The sequence below is a fragment of the Zeugodacus cucurbitae genome, chromosome 2 (genome assembly GCF_028554725.1).
Source record: "Zeugodacus cucurbitae isolate PBARC_wt_2022May chromosome 2, idZeuCucr1.2, whole genome shotgun sequence".
In the NCBI taxonomy this organism is placed as follows: domain Eukaryota; kingdom Metazoa; phylum Arthropoda; class Insecta; order Diptera; family Tephritidae; genus Zeugodacus; species Zeugodacus cucurbitae.
In genome coordinates, this window is record NC_071667.1 from 66,370,397 (window position 1) to 66,391,810 (window position 21,414).

The 21,414-nt window shown below is 34.8% G+C and overlaps 1 protein-coding gene across 2 annotated transcripts in view; it reads left to right on the plus strand.

Annotated features, from left to right (window-relative positions):
• LOC105217221 (lateral signaling target protein 2 homolog) overlaps positions 1 to 21,414 on the plus strand; it is a 57,271-nt gene that overhangs the window by 34,009 nt on the left and 1,848 nt on the right. For both annotated transcript variants that reach the window (XM_029043475.2, XM_029043474.2), the window contains 3 exons: positions 18,818 to 18,958; positions 19,041 to 19,781; positions 19,869 to 21,355. In XM_029043475.2, the coding sequence (XP_028899308.2) occupies positions 18,818 to 18,958; positions 19,041 to 19,781; positions 19,869 to 21,355 (2,369 nt within the window). The remainder of the gene's footprint in view (positions 1 to 18,817; positions 18,959 to 19,040; positions 19,782 to 19,868; positions 21,356 to 21,414) is intronic.

Consider the following 21,414-nt stretch of genomic DNA (forward strand, 5'->3'; position numbering starts at 1 on the left):
AATTTTCGTAAATAAAAAATTCAATAATATAAAATTTGAGTATGTATAAGAATTTATATTTCATTTTAGATTTGTCTTTTCCAACAACAACAACAAAAATACATATTTTATCAAAAAAAATCGCCTTTGTGTTGTCCTTAATTTTGTATTTTCTTGTATACATTTACAAGTGCGATTAAAGTTGCAATAATCATTGTAATTGTTGATGAAAAAAAGTAAACGAGACAACCGAAAACAAATACAGGCATAATACTTAAAATGAGACTAATATGAATTACAAATAGCAATAAAATAATGAAAATGCCAAAGTGACAAAGAGCACACACGTTGTGATAACGTCGTTGGAAACACACACATACATATGTACATATGTGCTTATAGACTTGTCAATACATAATGATGCCCTTGAGCTTCTTTCGCTTCAGTAGCAATGTAGCAAAACATTCAGAGCAAGAACAACAAAAAGAAACAAAAAAAGTGCACAGCGATACATTTGAATACATATATATACAGTATATATTTGAGTTTATATTTACAAAATTATTATATATTTGCCTATTGATATAACTATATGTGTAGCAATTGTTGATTGTATATATATTTAATGAATAATCTTACATATTTTATATAGTTTCATTTCGTGAGCAAATACAACACTGTTTGTTATTTATATTAGCTAAATGCCGCCATTTAGGCAGCCAGACTTATATATAAACATATATGCTTGCATTTTGATAAGTATATATGCATATATAAACAGTATGTATGTATGTACATATAAGCTTGTGTTAAACTGCTCAATCCGCGCTTTGTTCACTAATTTGCAATTTTGATGTATTGCTTAGGCATATTGTATAAAGCCAAGAAGAAGAAGAAGTAATCGAAAACAGAAAATCGAAACACAAATCATACATATAAACACATTTACTATATAGAATATCGATATGTTGAAGACATTGACAGCGGCGACATGATTTGCATATAAAAGTAATTTATGTTTATTTGTACTCACAATTTGATTACTGCTGCGATTATAAAGTCAGTACATTAAGAAAGAAAAATAATAATAAAAAAAACGGTATCATGGTCTCACCCCTTTTATGGCAAATTGCCCTCGTCATGTTGCTCAAATTCTGGCAAATGTAAATATGTTTCTACATATATGTATGTATGTATATTTAAATATTAAAAAACAAAAATCACTGCGACTTCAAAGTTAACTGTATATCAGTTTGTATGTATGTTTTATGTTTTTACAACTGTACATACCAGACATACAAATATGCCTACATACGTATGATTTAATTGCCTTTTCTTGTCATCTAACGAAGAAAAAAATTTAATTCAATTGCCACCAAAAACCCAAAAACCGTGTCAATATAACCTCACTTCGACCTCGTTGCCCCGCTTAACTTCGCCGACATTTCGTTTAATTGACAACTGACAAACAGTTATGCTGAAATCTTAAAATTTTTTTGTTGTAATTTGTTTCATTTGTCAATTACATTCATCGTTAGACGGATTTAAATGATTGGTAATTATTTTCATTGTTGGTTTTCTGCTGTATTCTGGTTGTAAGTAGGTGGGTCTTATCGTGAAACATTGAAATTAACAAATTGAGTTCTTAGATGTTTGGGCTTGTTTTTCAATTGAAAAGTGTTTATTTTTTAAATTTCATTGAACCAACATCTAGAAAAAAATATCGTTTATTTTCATTGGAAATCTCTTTGAAATGTAATTATTAAAGGTGGTGTTCTAAGCTATATACCATTTTTACAGATTTCATTTATTCAGACACTTCGTGCTTGACAAATCTATTCATAACTGGCAAGAAAATTCTTCTTCTTCTTGACTGGCGTAGACACCGCTTACGCGGTTATAGCCGAGTCCACAACAGCGCGCCACGCATCTCTCCTTTTGGCAGTTTGGCGCCAATTGGTAATACCAAGTGAAGACAGGTCCTTCTCCACCTGGTCCTTCCATCGGAGTGGAGGTCTTCCTCTTCCTCGGCTTCCATCAGCGGGTACTGAATCGAAAACTTTTAGAGCTGGGGCACTTTTGTCCATTCGAACAACATGACCTAGCCAGCGTAGCCGCTGTCTTTTTATTCGCTGGACTATGTCTATGTCGTCGAATAACACATACAGCTCATCGTTCCATCGTCTGCGGTATTCGCCGTTGCCAATGTTTAAGGGACCATAAATCTTCCGCAAAACCTTTCTCTCGAAAACTCCTAGTGCCGTCTCGTCGGATGTTGACATCGTCCACGCTTCTGCACCATAAAGTAGGACGGGAATGATGAGGCACTTGTAGAGTTTAGTTTTTGTTTGTCGAGAGAGAACTTTACTGTTCAATTGCCTTCTTAGTCTATAGTAGCACCTGTTGGCAAGAGTGATTCTGCATTAGATTTCAAGGCTGACATTGTTATCGGTATTGATACTGGTTCCCAGGTATACGAAATTATCTACAACTTCGAAGTTATGACTGTCAACAGTGACGTGGGAGCCAAGACGCGAATGCGCTGACTGTTTGTTTGATGACAGGAGATATTTCGTCTTGTCCTCGTTCACCACCAGACCCATTCGCTTTGCTTCCTTATCCAGGCGGGAAAGGGCAGAACTAACGGCGCGGGTGTTGTTTCCAATGATATCGATATCAGTACGCCAGTACCTGTACATTCCTATAAAAAATTGTACCTTCTCTGTTTAGCTGTGCGGCTCGAACTATTTTTTCCAGCATCAGGTTAAAGAAATCACACGAGAGTGAGTCATCTTGTTTGCAACCTCGTTTGGTATCGAACGGCTCGGAGCCGTCTAAAGCCACACTTATAAGGTCCAATCAGTTTGTTGACGGTGGGCTTTAGTCTTTCACACAGTACCTTATAAGTGATGTTAAGGAGGCTTATCCCACGGTAGTTGGCGCAGATTGTGGGATTTCCCTTTTTGTGGATTGGACAGAGTACACTGAGATTGACAAGAAAATTTACCTAAAGAAAAATCATAATAAAATTATTCAGTACCTCTTACAGATTGAGATCTCTTAAACGTTTTTTACCTTCATATTAATTTTTCTGTATTTGATTGGCGACAGTTTTAGTATATGTGTCTTATGCTTAAGTTCTTAAAAAAAACCTGAAGTATAAAATTACATCAAACACTATCTGCTTTTAGCATATATACATGATATTTTGTTGTTGAAAGAATTTTTACAATCTGTGGTGTAGTTCCAGAGATAATAAGATAGAAGACAAGCTTTTCTTTGAGAAGTTCGAGTCAAAATCTTCCTCCTGATATACGCTGTACCTGTTAGATTATGTGATTAGGATCCAGCGAGCTCTTCCGCCAAAAATATAAGTTTTTCGCCTTCACCAAAATCCAAAGCTTAATTTCATAACTAAGTATTATATTTAATTACGTATGCTCTTACGTAAGAAACTACGTGTGATTGCTCTGCTTGAATACAAAATGAAGAAGCATTGTTTTGTGTGAATTATGGCGTCATTAATTTTTTCAACACTCGATTCATTTGAGCATGGGCTTAGCATTGTTCAACCATTAGACGACGAAACATTTGACCTTAAATCGCGGGTAAAGCTTTGATTTATGCGCACAATTGTCTATGCCTACTACAAGTGACCTCGAAATTTGTATACTCTTCAAACAAACCTATGTGCCTGCTACATTCACACCGCCTAGTTGCGATTACTTGTCTAATTGTCACCGAAAAACACGCTTTGTCTATAAATTTTAATTAGACCTTTGTGTACGGCAGGCAAGTAGGCGTGTCTCATCAGCGGTTGGCATGCAATTCCAACACAATCACATGCGATATTGTATGCTTGCAGACAGATGGCAGGCGAGAGAGAGAGATTGTGATGGGAATGCATGAATGAAATTTTCCGCTTCTGCACTAATAGGTCGCATCAGCTGGTGCAGTGGTTTTTGATTTTTTCGTTTTTCGATTTTTCTTTTCTTTATTTTTGGCTGCTTTGTGTCTGCTTTGGGAGCACTTTTCGCACGCGCCACTTCGCTTGTGCCAAAAAATAAAAGGTTTATTATTTGCTTGTTGATATACATATATTTCTTGGTATATGTGTATGTTTGTTGTTGTATGTAGGTGACCGTTTCGAAAGCTGCCAGCCATTAAATCATCTTTTGGCGTATGATACTCGAGTGCCAGTGAAAATTGGAAAGCAACCATGAGTGATGGATAGTGAGTGCTCTTGTGCTCAATGACCAACGCTGTGCGACGTAAAATCATAAAAATATTGCATTTTCAAGGCTGCGCAGAAAATAAAAAAAAATTGCAATCACTTTCATGGTTGCCTTGTGGCTGGCTGCAAAGGCTATCTCTGGGTGCATATGAAATTGATATAGCACTGTCCAGTGCCGCATTTACGTTGATTGGTTTTGGCTATCACAATTTGCGATATTTTTTTTACTTGGGGCTTTTGAGGATTTTAGTATATTTTGGGTATTTTTCTGTTGAATTTTTGATTTGTGTCTATAAATTATTAAATAATTCTTCCTCTATGATAATGTAATGCAAAATAGTAATCAATAATATTTTTTATTTGTATTGGATGAACCCCGATTTTTAAAACTATCCATCAACGCATCAAAGCTGAGCCTAAGCACCTGTCAAACACTCTTCATGTATTTACCAACACGCAATTTCCTGTTATATATGATTGATTAGTTGTTTACATACCCAGTAGTGTAATGAACCGTCAAACAACTAGTTTCACTTCAATTTGAACTATGTAGTTCGTGGTTTATTCTTTCCAGGAAACCTTCCAAGGTACTGGTACCTTTTCTTGGCTAAACACAGCGAGACGCTGATTCATCTAATTGAATTAGCCATGGAAACGTACCAGTTCCCTGACAAAAAGAATATATTTGGTCCAGAAATATAACATTTTACTATCATCCATATTTATGGAAGAAACAGCTATTAACCGAAATCGACAAAAACGATTTTGGATGGAGAGATCTAAAACCATTAAGGTCTGTAAAAGTTAATCGACATGGTCATGATCGAAGGCGTCATATCTAAAGCTTGGATAAATTTTGGGACTTATTTTTTTCGACTGAATATTTGCCAAAATTTAAATTTTTGACACTTCAAGGACTTTTTTCGACCTTTGTGGACTAGTTTGTTGTCAGTTATTTTAGACCAGTGTCTTTACAAATATTACTAGGTATTTCGGTTGCCATACTGACAAATAAACCCATGTAAAATTTACTTCAAATTTTAAATTTTATCAGCAGTTATCCGCTTCGGATTTATACTCACAAATGCTACAGCAAGAAATATATTCGTATGTACCTGTTTGTTGTGCAGCTTTTGTTGTAAACATGCACTCGTGCAGCAAATTATATTTTCCAGTCCATTACAACTTGGCAATGACTCATTTCCATATCCAACCATTCGCGCTAATTGTTATGAAATAATTATCCGTTCGTTGTTGTGGTGGGGGTTTTTCACTTTTTTTTTTGTTTACAACACACATGTCGGTTTCCAATTTATTTAACAAATACGTAATAAAAGTGCAATTAATCTTCAACTTTTCAGACTTTTTAGCGTCACATTGCCTTTGTTTTGTGTGCCGTTATCGAATTTGTTGACAATATGCAATAAAGGTCTTTGGCGTACAATAAATGTGAAATGTCACATAGCCATAAAGTAAAATCATTTTGTTTGTAGAAAATATTCGTCATGAAACTGTTGCTTCAATGCTGATGTCACTGCAATTGATTACTTAATTTAATCATGGGAATTAATACTTGCAATCCATTAGTTTTCTACTCACTGGCGATTTAAAGGGAAAATTGTTTGTTAGAAATTATAATGAAACCTTCGTTATGTCAGTTATTCAGATGTAAACAACTAAATTGCTTTGTGTTCTTAAAAGTTGTTCGCGCTTAAACTATCTGTGTTTACAGCAGAAAACTTGTTTTATTTCATAAGAAATTAATGTGAAACCATTAAATGTAATTTACAAATGCATTTTACAAATAAAAATATAATTCTACTTGTAATATTTAAGTATTCTCGAAAAAACTATTATCATTTAAAAAATGTGTCGTAATTTCTATAAGCATAGTGTCTTGTCAGTATATTTAAATAATAATTCATGAAATTGTATTGCTTAAAACGAATAGAATTAACATATAGCTCGGTGTGTGCCTTCGCTAAATAGTTTATATGGAAATGCGCCCAATTGTAGGCAACATTATATTTTCAATGATGGCTACAAAGAATTGTACTTTGACGTGGCGAATGATTTTCAAAGAAAGTTAAGTCGAAGTGTCGAAAAGAGGACTTTTCGTTCCACCTGCCATCTCGATTTTAACTTAAAGGCCATTTTGTGATTGAAAAGAGCTTTAAATTTAATATTTTCATATAATACATCTACAGCGCCATCTGGCGACTTTTCTTATTCTCCACTCAAAATGGCTCCAAAAAGTTACACATCGAAAAAATCGATAACAAATCGATAAATTGTAATCGATAAGTTAGTAAAGATAAATTAATAATAGACTATTGAAGCAAATCTATATAATCTTCTATAGAAACGAACTTGAAAAATTGCTGAAGTATAACAGTAATATTGGTGTTAGTGTATGTGGCCTTCCCTTCTAGAGGACTTCTAACCTGATATTATAATTTTCATCCTAAGTCCTGTCAATATACTTTACGTAATAATAAATATATGAAAGATTTGACATTGAGCAATGACAGTAACATAAAAATCATCCTTTTTTCATTTAATGACACAGCAATGTCGATTTTCTCATACTGCAGATCGCATCGAAGTATGTGTCATGCGTTTGTAATCGCGTGTCAAAAATACACACACACATGCGCGCAAACTCCCAACCAAACGTGTTTGCACTTAAATATTTTACACACACGCACACATGCATTTCACATAATAAGTTCGAAATTCGTACATTTTGTCCCTGCCATTTAGCCTTGTCCACTTCGATTTCGTAATCTGCCACACACACAGCACAGCACAGAACAAAACAGCAGGCGAGTAACGGCCATTGGCAAGATATTGGAGGGTTATTGCCTCCAGAAGGCGGTAGCCACTTCAGTCTTGTCCAAAAAGTAAATGAACTGCACGACTTTAAGTATTAACATAAGTGTTTATGAATATTATGAGTTGGCAGTCGCACTCAGCTCCATATGCCTGCCACATGGACACACGCGCAGACATTGTGCAGGAGGTGTTGCTGCTCGACGCTGCTGTTAGCTAACAACGTGAGTCACGCACCACGCCACGCGTTGTTCGGTTTGAGGTCAATAACGTTCAGTGACAGTGTAGGCCAATTGTCTAACACACAGACAGATACAACTACTTGTTAACTATAGCGAAAGTAAACAATCAGGCGCACAGTTGGAATACCAGGCGTAGCGGCGGCATGAAATAAACACATACAATCCAATTGCCATTCGTTGGTAGTAATTTGACACTTTATGTGTTTTTTTGCTTATGAGAATTAAAAAAAAAGTCAATATTTTTTTATTATTTTAATAATTTAATTTTTTTTTTTAATAATTTTATTTAATTTTTTGAATAATTTTATTTTTTTTTATAATATATTTTTTTTCATTACTTCATTTATTTTGTATATTTTTTACAAGCTTTCTTTTAAATTTTTTTAGTTTTTTTTTGCTATTTCAAATGTTTTATTATTTCGTTTTTTGTTAATTTTATTTTTATAAATAATGTTGTTTTAATTTTTAAATATTTTAATTTCAATATTATTTTTAATAATTTTATTTATTATTTAATTTTTTTTATTGTTTGTTTGTTATTTAAAAAATTAAAATATTTTATATTATTTATATTTTATTATTATTATTATTTTTTTTATTTTTTTATATTTAATTAATTTTTTTATTGTTTGTCATTTAAAATTTTTTATTTTTTTTTAATATTTTATATTTTTATACTCTCGCAACAAAAGTTGCTAAAGAGAGTATTATAGTTTTGTCCACATAACGGTTGTTTGTAAGTCCCAAAACTAAACGAGTTAGATATAGGGTTATATATACCAAAGTGATCAGGGTGACGAGTAAAGTTCAAATCCGGATGTCTGTCTGTCCGTCCGTCCGTCTGTCCGTCTGTCCGTCCGTGCAAGCTCTAACTTACGTAAAAATTGAGATATCTTAATGAAACTTGGAACACGTGTTCCTGATCACCATAAGAAGGTTAAGTTCGAAGATGGGCAAAATCGGTCCACTGCACGCCCACAAAATGGCGAAAACCAAAAACACATAAAGAGCTATAACTAAGCCATAAATAAAGTTATGAAAATAAAATTTGCAACATAGGATCGCATTAGGGAGGTGCACATTTGAATGTAATTTTTTTGGAAGAATGGGCGTGACCCCGCCCCCAAATATTTTTTTTGTATATATCTTGCAAACCAATAAAGCTATATAAACCAAACTTTCTGCAGTCCTTTCTTTCAGTCGTTTCCTTATACAGTCCAAAAATCAAAGAAATCGGATAATAACCACGCCCACCTCCCATACAAAGGTTAGGTTGAAAATGACTAAAAGTGCATTAACTCATTAACGAGGAACGTTTAGAAACACAAAATTTCACAGAAATGATAGCAGAAGAAAGCTGCACTCAGATCTTTTTACAAAATGGAAAATGGGCGTGGCATCGCCCACTTATGGGTCAAAAACCATATCTCAGGAACTACTCGACAGATCTCAATGAAATTCGGTATATAATCTCTTATTGACACCCTGATGACATGTGTGGAAAATGGATGAAATCGGTTCACAACCACGACTACTTTCTTTATAGCTCAATTTTGAATTCCATCTGAATCCTTCACTTTATAATATATACATTAGGAACCAATGATGATAGCGAAATAAAACTTTGCACAAATACAGTATATGATCTGTGGCATCACTTGTGAAAAAATTGTCGAAAACGGACTATAACTTTTCAAGGCCCCAGATATCGAATATGTTGAACTCAGCACCTAAGGTTAAATTTTAACCGAAAATATGGGTAAATCTCTCAGCTAATTTAATGTAATTCAGAGGAAATTGTTTTCTTCCAATAGTGTGTCTCTGTTCCAAAAATTATTAAAATCGGGTCATAACATCTCCTTGCTCCCATATACCTAATTATAGGTTTTTCAAAAATATCATCCCCTAGCTCCCATATACCTAATTAAAGGTTTTTTAAAAAATTCGTTGGGCTTTATTACGCATATATGTATTGGTTAATATCTGATATATCTTAGCAAAATTAAGTGAGGGTATAGTATTGGATATAGTGTCCCTTGCTGGTGAAATTGTATGAAATCGGTTCAGGAATTTCCTCAGCCCTCATACACTATATAGGACGATTTTCGTTAATCTATTAAACTTTGTGCCGTATTTATAGGTAAATTTGTGTGTTATCTTAATAAAATTTCTTAAATAAATTGCGAGAGTATAAAATGTTCGGTTGCACCCGAACTTAGCCTTTCTTTACTTGTTTTTATTTAAATTTTGTTTTATTTTATGTTTATTTTATTTTAAAATATTTTATATTATTTATATTTATATTTTATTTTTTTATTTTATTTTGTTATATTTTGTTTTATTTTGTTTTATTTTATTTTTTATTTTCTTTGTATTTAATTAATTTCTATTTTATGTTGTATTTTTTCCTATAAATATTATCGCTGATCCGACCACAAACTTCATTGTTTCTTGTTGAAGAGCTTCTCTATCTCTCTAGTGTCTCTATCTTAAGTTTATTTACAAAGTTCTCAAGATTTTATCGCATCTATAAGTATGATTTTCATTGTTCCCTTTGCTGTGTATTTAAGAAGTTTATTTATTGCTCTATTGTTTACAATTATTTTTTATGCATTTATACAATTACATATATGTATGATTGCGGCGCTCTTTAATTTTTGCGCTGAGTAACAACTACTACTGTACTCTTTCAGAGTAGCAGCGCATTTCCCGATTCCATTTTCCCATGACCACTGTTGTTTCATACGCTCAACTTAAGTGTAAGCTAAGGCAACAGGCGTTGAGGTGAGCGGCCGCTCTACTCATCAATGACATTCCAAGTTGTTGACAGCACATTTATATACATAGATGTATAATTTTTGTATATATTTACCCTAGAGCGTCTTTGTGACGCAATTGCTTGTGCTCATGAATTATAAACAATTTTTATTGCCGCTTCTTAAGCATTTTATTTTACATGGTTTGCTAAGTTCAAGGCCAGTTTAGCACACAAAATTCAATATTTCTTGTTAGATTTTGTACTTACTCTTTCCATGGAATGCTTTTATTGTTGTTAAGCCTTAGATAAAATGTGGAACTCGCAATTCGCTGTGTCAGCAACTCATATTGACATTGCGTCTCATTTATTATTATTGCTAAAGGCAGACAAAATTGGCATTAAAAATGTAAATATTCTTTTGATGATATTCCTCTCATTTGAATCATAACACTTTCGATAGATAGCATGTTTGTACGATGCTTAAATGGTCTGAGAAAATTTAAGAGAGTCTGAGTAAAAATGAGTGTAAATCTCAGTTAGAGAGTCCTAGTATAGGAAGCCTAAACTACGCTTCTATGCCAAGTCAGAATTTTAGTTTTTTTTTTTTTTTATAAAATATCGAATCATATATAATACTGAACTGTTCCAATATTACATCTTGTCTTTATAAACCTTTTCGAAAATTAGTTTTTCGAATTACCTTCTAAAGTAGTAAATCTTTATTGGATCTTTCGGTACAATATTTTAGTAAAACGTAGTAAAATTAACTTAAGAGTGGGTATGTGGTTGAAAATTCTTAGACATGTTTTTTCTTGAAATATAGGTCCAAAGATGGCAACTCTACTCCTTCCATCGAAGTTACCGTGCTAGTTTTGGTTAGTGAACAAGCCAGCAATAATTTATTGAAGTAGTATATGTTTTAAAAGAATGTTGTATTTGTAAAAAGTTGGCAACCCTATTTCATAAAATTTATAAATAGAAGGCTCTTTGAATCAGTTTAAAATATAAATTAAAATATTTTAACATTATATTATTATTTTTCGAAAACGACTACCACTTGAAAAATAAAATTTTTGGTATATGAATATATATGGCAACTCTGCCAAAAATTTGAAGTCTCAGTTTTCTATGTTTTTCATTTATTTTATTTTTGTAAAGCGATCTTAACTTAAAATATAATTGTGAAAATCCATTCTGGAAGCCTTCTTAGTTTATTTTGTATATTTTTATTATATATTATTTACTATTATTATTATTATTATTATTTATAACTACCGTTATTATCTACTCTTTTGATTTAGTTATCAGCTCCATTTTAACAGAAATTCGAGAGGTTATTAGCTCTGTTGGCAGATAATTTCAAATATTTTTATTTCCAATTATCAGTCTTAATTACCGGTAGCCTCGGTTTAAGCCAAATTATTGCAATTAACAAAATCACAATTTTTTTCGGCTCACAAGTACGAAATTACCGCTTAAACAGACACGCAGCCACCATGTGTCTCAAAGCCAGTCATATTTCAAATTTACCACAAAACGCATTTACTTTTGCCATTTACGTATCTTACGTGCGAACTGCGTTGTGCACTCTTTTTTTTACCATTTTTTAATGCTTGTTTTCAACCATTAAGCTTTCGTTTTTTGAGCATTTTATTTCATTAACGCCACTCACCTTTATTTTGCTGTATTTTTGTTTTTGTTTCTTGTTGTGTTTTTTGTAGTTGGTACGCTTTGCATTTACCGGTTTTTTGTGCGAAATACGTGTTGTGAACTGCGCAATTGACTCGGCGAATGAAATAAAAGCGTAAAAGTCACACACACTAATACACTCAGAGGCATATAAGTACACGGTTGTTGTTGGTGTCTGCATTCACCGCTAACCAATCAGCCAAATAACTGCCAAATGGCCAAGCGTTCAACCTGCAAAGTTAACCAGCGAGCAAACAAATCAGTCAATTCAGTTTAGTCAGTTGGCCAAGACAAGCAAACACACAATATACATACGTGCATATTTGTGTGGATATGTATGTATGGAAGTGTTAATATGTTTGTATTTGTATGCAAAATTGACTGAACTCATTTGTTGTTTTTGTACCAATTTTCTTGCGCTCTTTCCACAGGCGTTAATTTAAAGTTTAAACAGTGGCGAGCAAAATAAATTTGATGAAAAAAAATCATAACAAGTTCAGTAGCGTTTTTGCTTTACTTTTTGATTATCTTGCGCTTCTCTTTTGTGCTTTTCGTTTATTCACTTTGTTTTGCTGCCGCATTCGTATACATCTATTTATTAATATTGTTGTTGTTAGTGTATGTACTTCATACCTGCACTTTGCGGTTCATTTGTTAATTGAAATTATTTATAGTTGCTGCTTTTATCTCTCTCGCTGAAGCTTTTTTCATAACAGATAAAACGACTGTATGTACATACATATGTATGTATGTGTGTGCACTTTGGAAGTTTTTTCATAACTGGATTCACTTCTTTTTCTCTTTGCTTTCGCTGTGTCCGCAAAGGCGTCAACGGTTTATCATCATTGTGACATCTGTCAGCTGTGTTTGATTTATCGCGTGCGGTGGCAGCGTGCAATTAGTCGTCATTCGGTGCAACAACACCTCGCTTTGTACACATATACTTACATAAGTGTGATTAAAAGGTGTCGCGACATCTTTTTCTTGTGCTCACATACAAATGGGCTTCAAAAATATTACTTGGTTTTTGGTGGCTTGTAAATTCTTCACTTTAACGGTGGTTACAGCAAAAAAAAAAATGTTACTTATCCGTTATGCCGCTACTTTGGGTTTGACCCCATTTAGCGCGCACTTTGGTCCGGTGTTGACACACATTTAAAGGTGGCGTAGAGTGTAATCACTTTGCAGTTTCATTTCATTTATTTCTCTGTTTGAGGAAGGAAATAATAATTACTGAATGCAATGAAATTTTATAATTATTAAATTTGTTGGTGAGCGTAAAATTTAATTTTTCCGTTAATAATGGAAATTTAGTTTATATCCACTTAAAATTTTCTTATAAGCCCTGAAAATAACGAAGTTTTCTGCCCTTAGCGTCTTAATGTTCTATATTTAGACCCTTCTTATATCTCTTTCTCTCTCTTAACCTATATTTATTTCCATCTCTATCTCCCTCTCTTTCTCTCTCCCTCTCGTTCAACCTTTTTGCTCCAAGAAAATACACTTTCCACTCTATCTGCTTCTTAATTTATGCCAGTCTATGTGATTTATACCAGTTCTATGTTGTTTATACCAGTTATTTATTCGATTCACTACTCTCCAACTTAGTGTGTATCGAAGAAAGCTAACAATTTTCCGCCAAACTTTGCTATATTCCACTCCTGAGCACTCTTTTTAAACTCTCGCAACAAAGTTGCTAAGAGAGTATTATAGTTTTATTCACATAACGGTTGTTTGTAACACCCAAAACTAAACGAAATATAGGCTTATACTATATATACCAAAGTGATCAGGGTGACGAGTAGAGTTGAAATCCGAATGTGCAAGCTGTAACTTGAGTAAAAATTTAGATATCATGATGAAACTTGCCACACTTGTTTCTGGGCACCATAGGCAAAATCAACCACTGCCACGCCCACAAAATGGCGAAAACCGAAAACTCATAAAGTGCTATAACTAAGCCATAAATAAAGCTATGGAAATAAAATTTGGTACAAAGGATCGCACTATGAAGGGGCATATTTGGATGTAATTTTTTTGGGGAAGTGGGCGTGGCCCCGCCCTCTACTAAGTTTTTTGTCGATATCTCGGAAACTACTAAAGCTATATCAACGAAACTCTCAGGAGTCATTTTTTTCAGGCATTTTCTTATATAGTCCAAAAATGGAGGAAATCGGATTATAACCACGCCCACCTCCAATACAAAGGTTATGTTGAAAACTACTAAGGGAAAATACCAGAAACCTTAAATTTCATTATAAAGAAGGTATAGAAGGGCTCCCCCCAAATTGGTATACAAAATTTAAGCGGATGTGGCTCCACCCACTTATGGGTCAAAAACCATATCTCCGAAACTTCTCGACCAATATCAATGAAATTTTGTTTATAATATTTTCCTTGCATTCCAATGATATGTTGTGAAAATAGTCCAAATCGGTTCACAACCACGCCTACCAGAACTTTGAAGTCGAACTGATTAGTTTACTTTACAATATATAAAGTAAGCACTACTGAAGATATCGGAACAGAACTTTGCATAAATACTGCAGTGATAGTGTGACAGCCCCTTTCTAAAAATCACCGAAATCGGAACATAGGTTTTCAAGGCCCCATATATCGAACATGAGGACTTCATGCTTCTAACCTAATATTAGGGTTTCCAACTTTCAATGGACTTTATACCATATATATGGCGAATATGTGGTTCAAATTGTGTATTATATTAATAATATTAAATAAATAAATTGCGAGAGTATAAAATGTTCGGTCACAACCGAACTTAGCCCTTCCTAATTTGTTTAATTATAATTTCATATGTAGCTTTGTTTTATTTCCTTTAATGCGTTTTATACGAATTTTAATCTCTTTTCCTGTACTTTTTATCGCGATTTTCGTTTCTTCACATTATTTTTGACGTCTTTCTACACTCAATTGCGGTAAAGCTGGAATTGCGGTTCGGCTTATTTCCTGCTTTTTATGCCGTTGAAGTTGACGCGGGCCGTTAGTTTGGTATTTTCAGCCAGTTATGCGCATTTCTCTAACAAACGTACACTGAGTATCTCACAGCTACCACTCACAACACTTGAATTATACATATGTATGTATGTATATAAATGAACCGCTTTTGCAGCATTTTTATCTATCATTATCCATTTATTCTATTATACCATCTGTTTTTCGCAACGCCAAGGTCATTTTCTCTTCTTCGTTTTTTTTTCTGTTTGGGTTTAGCGTCTCATCCGTGCTTCAAATAGGTCTTTTAGACGCTTCACTTCGCTTGCTGTGATTTTTATGCGCAGCTTCACACACTTATGTAGATATTTATGTTGGTGTGTGTGTCTGTGTGTTTGTAGTGCTATCGTATGCATACTAATTTGTGTCAGTGTTAATAATATTATTTACTTTTCTCCTCATACACATGATTTTTTCTTGTAGCTGTCATAACTTTGTCTTCCGTTCGCCCATTGTTTTTTTTTTTTTTTGCTCGTTGACGCGTAGTAGCGCTACGCCTTCCTCTTGGATGCCTTCCCTTGTATAGACATATATACATACACACACATAGACATAATCATCCATTCACATTTCTGCGCGTGTGTTTAATTCCAGTGTTTATTGACCCGACGTTTGCCCTCGATACTCGCAACCATATGCTTACCTAAAAAAATCTAGAAAATCTTGAAGCTCTTCTAAATGTTTACATTTCATGTTTGTACGTATGTATGTATGTATGCGTAAATATGTGCATTTATATGTGTGTATGCACGTAATTATCAGCTAGTTTTACTGAGCACTTAATTAATCGAAACAAAATAATGGGTGCTTACATATGTACATACGTATATACTGACCCACACAAACATATTCTCGCTTGTAAACATTCGTGCGCTTGACTATAAATTCGCAATATGCCGGATGAAATTTGATTATTTTATTTCATATATACATACATTTGTTAGTTTATGTTGCGATTTTTGTTTTAAAATTAAAAAAAAAAATCAAAGAAATTTTATTTCTACCAAATAGCAAACACGTGCGTGTTTCGGAAAGCGTGTGGGTATTTGCATAAATTTTAATTTCCTTTTGAATTCACTACATATTCAAATATTGCAATTTTTAATTTAATTTCGTTGTAGCATTAAGGTGGTCCTTAAATTTATAAACATATATTCAACATTCCTTAAGCTATAACGCTACTAATAATTATCAACTTAGCATCGCCGGCTTAAAAATTTCGACGAAATTCCTTACTATTCAAATTATATATATTTTTTTGTGAAATATAAATATTTTTTTTCTTAATGTGTTAGTTTCAGACGTTGAAAAAAGTGTATTTTTTATTTAATCTATGTATGTATGTGTATGTGATTGGCGTTCAACCGTTTAGCCGGTTATAGCCGAATCGATGAGAGCGCGCCACTCCTCTCTTTCCTTCGCAGTTCGGCGCCAGTTGGAGATTCCAAGTGTAACCAGGTAGCTCTCCACCTGGTCCCTCTAACGGAGTGGAGGCCTTCCCCTTCCTCGGTTTCCTCCGGCGGGTACTGCATCGAACACTTTCAGGGCTGGAGTGTTTTCGTCCATTCGGACAACATGACCTAGCCAGCGTAGCCGCTGTCTTTTTATTCGCTGAACTATGTCAATGTCGTCGTATAACTCGTACAGCTCATCGTTCCATCGTCCGCGGTATTCGCCGTTGCCAATGTTCTGAGGACCATAAATCTTGCACAAAATTTTCCTCTCGAAAACTCCTAGTGTCGTCTCATCTGATGTTGACATCGTCCAAGCTTCTGCACCGTAAAGCAGTCGCTTATCATGACTTGTAGAATTTGATTTTGGTTCGTCGAGAGAGGACTTTACTGTTCAATCGCCTACTCAGTCCAAAGTAGCACCTGTTGGCAAGAGTGATTCTGCGCTGGATTTCGAGGCTGACATTGTATATAATCTATACAATTATCATTTCAAAGCTACAAATTTAAACATTTTTTGGCGAAAATTTTATTTAAAAATTACGAAAACTCTTTTTCACTGACGTCTCAAAAATGCTCTTGCCGTGGACAGCATAACTCATTATTGGTTCATCTAAAAACAATAAACAAAAAATAATTCGATAGTTCATGGATAAATCTAGTTAATGAACGAAGAATAAAGGTAATATTAAAATTTTATGTTTTGACCGAATTTTAACGCAAAAAAAATTTGGTTACCTTTTTTGTCAAATTTTCGCCATGTATTGGCTCGAAAATAAATAGTTGCAAAAAAAATGCTTCGTTCAATAACTAGATACTGTTGTTTTAAAGATCTGTGCAAATTTTGAACAAAATCGCTACATAACTTTCCGAGAAATCATGTCCACCGCCTTAAAAAATTGATTTTTCAGATAAATGAGTTTAAAATGAAACTGATGTGGTCTGACGGGCGGAACTTCCAAAGGAAATATTATTTAATAATACCAAAAAAATTGTCAAATTTAAATACGTTTACAAATGAAAATAATCTCGTTCTAACCTCGTTCAATAATTTAACCGTTTACATAGAGCCAAAGGAGATTATCATCTGTCAAATGTGTTGTATTTATTGTTGTATTACACATCTTTCCCTCGCTGTTGGCCATTCTTGTTTACATTGTCATTTGACATTTATCTTCTTCTCAAAATTATCGACTAAGCTAGGAATAACACACAAGAGAGAAATTTTGTATGGTAAATCTCGTTTATTAATTACATATTATCGAGTTAAGCTCATAAATGAAGACAATCTCGTTATATGTAAGCATATTATAACCTCTTAAATATATTTGCTAAAGGTCCTCTGAGTTAATTATTTCCATAATTTGAATTTCCATGATTATTGAATGCTTAGCAATTTACCTTCGGGAAAAGATCGGTTGTTTAATTTATGAAAACACTCAACTTATGGAATTGTCAAGTATGAAATTTAGAAAATTATATTTTTTAAATTATACTTCCTTATTATTATAACTTGCCTTATTTCCCCCTCTATCTCTATGTTTTTCCATCTTTTTCTCATATTCCACTCTCTCATCGATTTAAGCTTGCCCCGAAATCTAGACTTCTTCAATTACTTTTTTAGCAGGTGCTGTTGCGCATTATCACTTTGCAGGTCCTGGTTCCGATCCTAACTCTAAGTTTTAACTATTAGCAGCCGCCTCTTGTTAAATAACTTCATAAGACCCTGCGTCGTGTTAAATTGATTTGTGTGGGGTTTCGTCAAAATCAGTGTAACAAAGACTTAACCTTTAATGATTGCATACATTTAGGCGATTGCAATAATTATATGCATTATTCAATAATTGTAATTAAATTCATATTATTCGGATAAAATGGTTGATAAAAGTTTTTTTTTCAGTTTAGACGAATTGCTAAGTATTAAAAAAATAATATTAAAAAAATAAAAAGCATTAAAAAAAAAATTAGAAATTATTAAAATTTTAATTTATTTTCTTTTTTCTGAATCTAATTATTTTTAATTCGTTGATTGTTTTTAACTTTGGAACTTCAACTAAATTTACTGTATTAATTTATTATATTAAACAAATTTTATTTTATTTTATTTTCATTATTCTTTGTTGATATAATGAATTACTGAAATAATCACTAATTTACATGTATTACAGTTACAATATACATATATGAGTGTACATATATTAAAATAATAGTGGAATTTTCTAAACTGATTATTTCAGTAATTAGTACAACAAATGCAACAAAATGCCAAACTAAATATTATTTGCTTGCATTTCCGCTCGCTGATAATGCAAGGCAGTCAATCATTTCGCTGTCAGCCCATTTAGGCTGTCAAGTGTAAAAATACTCGCAATAAAGTGATTTTTTTTTTGCCATAACTGAATACAAATTAGTTGCATACTAATGTAAATAATTATTGCTGGAAATTTCGTAATTTGTTGTATATAGCTATTTAATAACTGTGTATTAGTATAAACAAATGTATAACCTCACTTTTTTATTTTTTTTTTAATTGCTGTTTATTATTTAATGTTTAAGTAAATAAGTATACATTTTTAAAATTTTATTCTAATATATAATTTCCATTATTTTCTATTTGCAGGCAGATGATAAATCCCTACTAGCACGCTTCTATCATGCAGATCGTTCACTCACAGCCGTCGCCAGCGAATTGGACAGCTTCGATGGGCGCGCAGAGCCAGATCGCTGTTCACGTCTTGTCAGCCGGCTGCGACAGGGACAGGTAGTATCCTCTCAACTACTTTCCGTTGCTACAACTAATTTTTATGTTTTTCTCTCTTTCTCCTTCGCTCTCCCTCACAAAGGACAAAGTACTCTCCATTACTAATTTAATAATGGAAGAGCTGCTTGGCGAAGAACGTCATCCACGTGCATTTCGTGCGAAATTTCCCGAAGAAGTGCTGCAGGAGAATCTGGCCGGTCAATTGTGGTTCGGCGCCGAGTGCCTTGCCGCCGGCTCGTCGATAATGCATCGCGAACAGGAGAGCAAAGAGATGCGCCCATTGGCGCAGGCGGTCACAAAGAGTTTGGGTAATGTGCGCAGCTTGTTGCGTGATCAGTGCCTTCGCAATAATGTGCCGAATAGCAAAACACTACATCTGGATATAAACGACTCGACCACAGAGCAATTGTATGAGAGTTTGAAAATATTCGATCGTCTATTTGCCGAATTCGAATTGCGTTACGTCAGCGCTATGGTGCAGGTGAAGACAAGGGAGGAATACGAAATGCAAGAATACATTTGCGTACTCTTCTCGGAGACATTGCATCGTGCGCTCAAATTGGGTCTCATCGATCAGGACAAAGTGGATACATTCGATCCGGCTTTGATGTTCTCCATACCACGTTTGGCAATTATAACGGGTTTGGTAGTTTTCCCCAAGGGTCCACTCAATATGGATATGCCGGCCGATCAGTTGTCGGAAATGTTTCGACCATTTCGTACGATACTCATAAAAATACGCGATCTACTGCGTACGCTGAGTAAAAGTGAGCTGCAACAGTTGGAGAAGCTTCTCTGCACCAATGAGGACATTCAGCTAACTGTGAGTGCCATGCAATGAGCATCATAAATATTTATAGTATTATCTCTAATTGTTAATCAAAATATTCCCGTTTCCTCTCCATTTTAGCTGCCTGTCGGCACCAGCAGCATCGAAGCACCGAGTGAGGATCAACGGAACAACAACAGCACAACTAACAGCACGACTGCGTCAATCACTCAGAATCCTGCCAGCAGCACAAACGAGGAGACTCTTGCGCATCCCCTGGAACAACGAAACAATAATTTAGGCGACACTACGCCTAATGCCACAACCTGGGCGACACAAGTTCCTACGCCTAACTCCAGCACAATAAGTTCAAAAAATCCGCTGAAAACTGCTAAAACAGCAGCTGCTATTGGTTCAACCAAGGCCTGCAAGAAGTCACATTGTGATTCCTGCAGCCGTCGCTCTATATCGTCAGCCTCCAGTGATAGTTCAGCGATTTCCACACCCGCCGTTTCGCCGTCGCCATCACATTCGATTGCATCGACAACGTCCGCCGTAATGAATAGTTCGACTACCTCACCAGCGGACTGGTCCGATGATGATGAAGACGAAAACGATGATGAGTTTGAAGATGATGATGAGCACGACGAGGAGGAGGATGATGTAGACGTCGATGATGAAGATGATGATATGCTCGTTAATGACGATAGCGAAAGCGACGATGACGAAGTTGTGATCGGCGATTGTGAGAACGAAGACATGGTTTCAGCCGACTGTGCTACCGGTTATCTCATTCCAAATACAAATTTCGGCAATTTGCTGCAACCACAAGAGGTTCCTTTGACGGGTAATTTCATTGCCAGCGAAGATGATGCTTCCAGCAATGCCAATGTCGAGTTTGAAGAAGATCAGCAAACCTACGCAGATATACCCACCACAAGTGCGGCTTTAAGACGGCTACGTCTTAGCAGTCAAACTGAACACATTTCCATTGACAGTGACGATAAAGGGACAATAATAGCTGCAGCAACTACAACAACAACCACAACATCCTCACCAAAGTCATCACCCTCACAAGGTAGCAGTGATAGCCTGACCAGTCCAATTGGCAGTGTAACAGACAAAATGTCTGCATGCAGTTGTGAGCCTGCAACTTCGTCTTCATCCTCCTCCACACAAAGTAATAACAGCGCGTCGAGCGGGAAGCAGACAACACAACGTCATTGCAACAACCATCATCACCATCGTCATCATCACCACGATCACAGTAGCTGCGCGCTTGCGCAAACACACCATAGTCCGCCAAGTCGCCACTATCCTTACCATCACCACAACCATCATCACCACCATCACCATCATCATCATCATCGGCACAATCGCAGCCGCAATGAACAAACAACGAAGGCGAAAAACGGCATTGCCGAAGACAGCGTTAGTAGTGATGCGCAGTCGGCACAGCTTATGAATCCAAGTGATGTGAAAGAGTCGAAAACGGCCGCCAGTCAAAGCAACACCTCGAGCGCAGATAGCAGTAGCGCATCTTCGCTGTCAGAGGTTGTTGCGCATCCGCTTCAACAGCCCAATGAAGTCAGTCAGGCAATAAAAGTGGCTACGCGCAAACGTTTCAAGTAAGTGGTCCTTTCTTCTTTTTTTTTTTTTTTAAAAAATTGTCTCTTTAACATATTGT